The following is a 2,985-nucleotide window of genomic DNA, read 5'->3' as shown; positions in this document are numbered from 1 at the left end:
AATGACTTGTTCATCCATTTGGACCAATAAGCTAGCAATCACTGAAATTTTTTAGTTTTTCCAAAAACTTAATTGATTCCTCGCTTAGAGATACATTTTTGTAGTACTGGGCGAATTTTTGTAACTTACAAAGATTGCGGCAACTCGAAGGGATTTATGGCATCATGCAATTTTCGTCGTTCGATCTTCTGCACCATCAACCGTTCTTCCTCTTCCTCTGCCACTAAGCGAAACGCGATGGAATGCACTGTTTTAGTTGTGATGAGCACTTCCAAAACTGACCGTTGTCCTACAAAGGATTAAGCTTTGATTTAGCACTAATATTTAAATTTCCGGAGCACTAGTTTTTTCATAATGCGACTTACGAAATTCACAGCGGCAACTGGGCCTAGCAAAGGGTACTCTTATCCTAATTGCCCACTTATTTCGGGTTATTACAAGAAAACGCGCGCTCTAAATTAAAATCTTTCAATTTACCCGTGAGCTTTAATTTAAAACACAGATTTGAAATTTCCGCGCACTAATTTATTAACAACTTTAATCTGAAATACTTTAATCTGGATCGGGTCACCCCTTTGGACGCAATACCCCGAAATAGGTGGGCCACTTACTAAACACTACCCGGCATTTCTCCTCTTCTTCGCAAAAATAATCGACAGAAGCAGGTTGGACACCGAAAAATTGTCGCTTAAATCTGAAATTATTTTATAATTACAGATTAACAAGGGACGAATTTTGTATGGTTAATCTCTTTTTCTAATTACACATTAGGGAGTTAAGCTCGAAAATGAGGATAATCTACATATATGTGAACCTAGCATTACCTAATATTTACGCACGCCGCCAATTGCCGCCAAATGCCGCCAAAGTGAAAAATTACTCATGCATACAACCAGTGTTGCCGTTTTAGAGCTTTGGTGGCTAGATTTAGCTACCACATACAGCCCGATTCTGAATAGAAACTCCCTAGGAATTTTTCCTCATTTCTCTTTCCTCTATCATGGATAAAAATTCCCTGAGGATTTTCCCCCTATTCTTCTATTCTAAACGATCTCGAAAAAGGGAAAATGTATTTCAGGGAAAAAAGTAGGTATTACGAATGTCAAGAAGGAGAGAATTGATTTCGTTATTCTGGGAGAATTTTCACCGGTATTTTAAAAGGGAACTGCTACAAAAATATAAGTTAATTACAATTTAAAGGAAATTTTGGTGTAATAAAACGTTTAAACCTTTCATTTTAGGTCCAAAACAACAAATAAGAAACAGGTAGAAATCCTAATGACCCTAATGGAAGCTCGCGGCTTCTATAAGGGCAACAGGAAGTTTCCCGTTTTTGGCGGAACGCTGAGGTGGAACTAAACTCCGCAGGCCCACCCACAAAAAATACGACTGAGTGGAAAAAGGTTTGTAAAAGTGATTAAATGTGTACTTTTGCTTTAAGTTATCGTTTTATTTACTTTTTATAGGTGTGGACCGACCAAAAGAAATATGTGCGTCAAAAGGCGGCGCAAAATTTAAAAGCCAGCAAAGGCACGGGTGGTGGCCCAAACACCCAACAGAAGCTTTCTTCCAATGAGGAAGTCATATATAAACTGATTGGGATGAAGGAAAGTGTTGAAGGCATATCTGCGTCTACGTTTGGATTGCCAATTTCAAGTGTGTCCAAGAGCATTGCAGAACCTGAGCGAGACGAGTCTGACCTTACAGAATATTTAAAGGAAGTGGAAATAGAGATACATGAGTCTCAAAAAAGTCCACTTGTTACAGTCGACAAGCCATCGCCTCCATCACCGCCAGTAAATGTAGCTCCAGAAAAGAGACCTACTGTAACGAAGCCGAAAGCATCCTCCGACCTTCTGGAAGCTGAACTAAAGACTCAGCAAGCCTTACTAGAAACAGTTACTGGAGCAGTTACGAGTTTAACCGAACATCACGAAGAGCAGAAAAGGCACTTCCGAGAAATTGAGAGGCTTAAAAGAGAAGAAATAGATGAATTGCAGCGGCTCAAAAATGAAGAAATTGCTCAAATGCGGCGGCACAATGACATCATGGAGCACTTACTGAAGATGAAAATGTAAAGTATTTAATTTAATTATTATTTTTATATAATTTTCTAGTTTTTTAAACGCATGTACCTATATATGTATAACTTCTTTTAATTATTACTAATTTCGCTCAGAAGTGACTTTTCTACCCTTCATGATGTTCTGCTAAACTCGTTACTGCTACAGTAACTGGTTCTTATAAGGCTTGCTGAATCTTTAGTTCAGCTTCCCGAACGTCGGAGGATGCTTTCGGCTTCTTTCCAGTAGGTTTCCTTTGTGGAGCTACATTTACTGGCGGTGGTGGAGGCGATGGCTCGTCGACTGTAACAAGTGTACTTATTTGAGACTCATGTATCTCTATTTCCACTTCCTCTAAATATTCTATAAAGTCAGACTCGTCTCGCTCAGGTTCTGCAATGCTCTTAGACACACTTGAAGGTGGCAATCCAAAAGTAGACGCAGATATGCCTTCAACACTTTCCTTCATCCCAATCAGTTTATATATAGCTTCCTCATTGCAAGCAACTTTCTGTTGGATGTTTGGACCACTACCCGTGGTTTTGCTGGTCGGTCCACATTGAGTAATTGGTTTTGATGCGTACACTGTGCGTTCCGCCAAAACCGGGAAGCTTACTTTAAAATTTACGTTAGATGAACAGTGGCGCTCACCTAAATAGCACACTTATTTTTTACAATTTACATTTTTATACCCGAGCGCACTTGTGCACAAGGGTGTATTAATTTTGTTCACATAACGGTTGTTTGTAACAGCCAAAACGAATCGAGATAGATATAGACAAATGTATACATAAATGCTCAGAATGAATAGAAAAGTCGATTAAGCCATGTCTCTCTGTCCGTCTGTCCGTCCGTCCGTGTACACGAAAACTCGAGCAAAAATTGAGATATCTCAACGAAATTTGGTATGTAGGTTTCCATT

The 2,985-nt window shown here is 39.2% G+C and overlaps 1 protein-coding gene across 1 annotated transcript in view; it reads left to right on the top strand.

The window, feature by feature from the left end:
- Nucleotides 1–1,272: 1,272 nt before the first annotated feature.
- The window catches only part of LOC108379427 (uncharacterized), a gene marked incomplete at its 3' end in the record, with an annotated part of 10,653 nt that continues 8,940 nt past the window's right edge, over nucleotides 1,273–2,985 (top strand). The window contains exons 1-2 of the mRNA XM_017635772.1: nucleotides 1,273–1,403; nucleotides 1,467–2,074. Coding sequence (XP_017491261.1) covers nucleotides 1,602–2,074 — 473 coding nt within the window. The remainder of the gene's footprint in view (nucleotides 1,404–1,466; nucleotides 2,075–2,985) is intronic.

Source organism: Rhagoletis zephyria, unplaced genomic scaffold (genome assembly GCF_001687245.7).
Source record: "Rhagoletis zephyria isolate East Lansing unplaced genomic scaffold, Rhagoletis_zephyria_1.1 Rzeph_scaffold_16354, whole genome shotgun sequence".
Lineage (NCBI taxonomy): Eukaryota > Metazoa > Arthropoda > Insecta > Diptera > Tephritidae > Rhagoletis > Rhagoletis zephyria.
The sequence above is the reverse complement of the archived record's forward strand: the minus strand, read 5'-3'. Positions and strand labels throughout refer to the sequence as shown.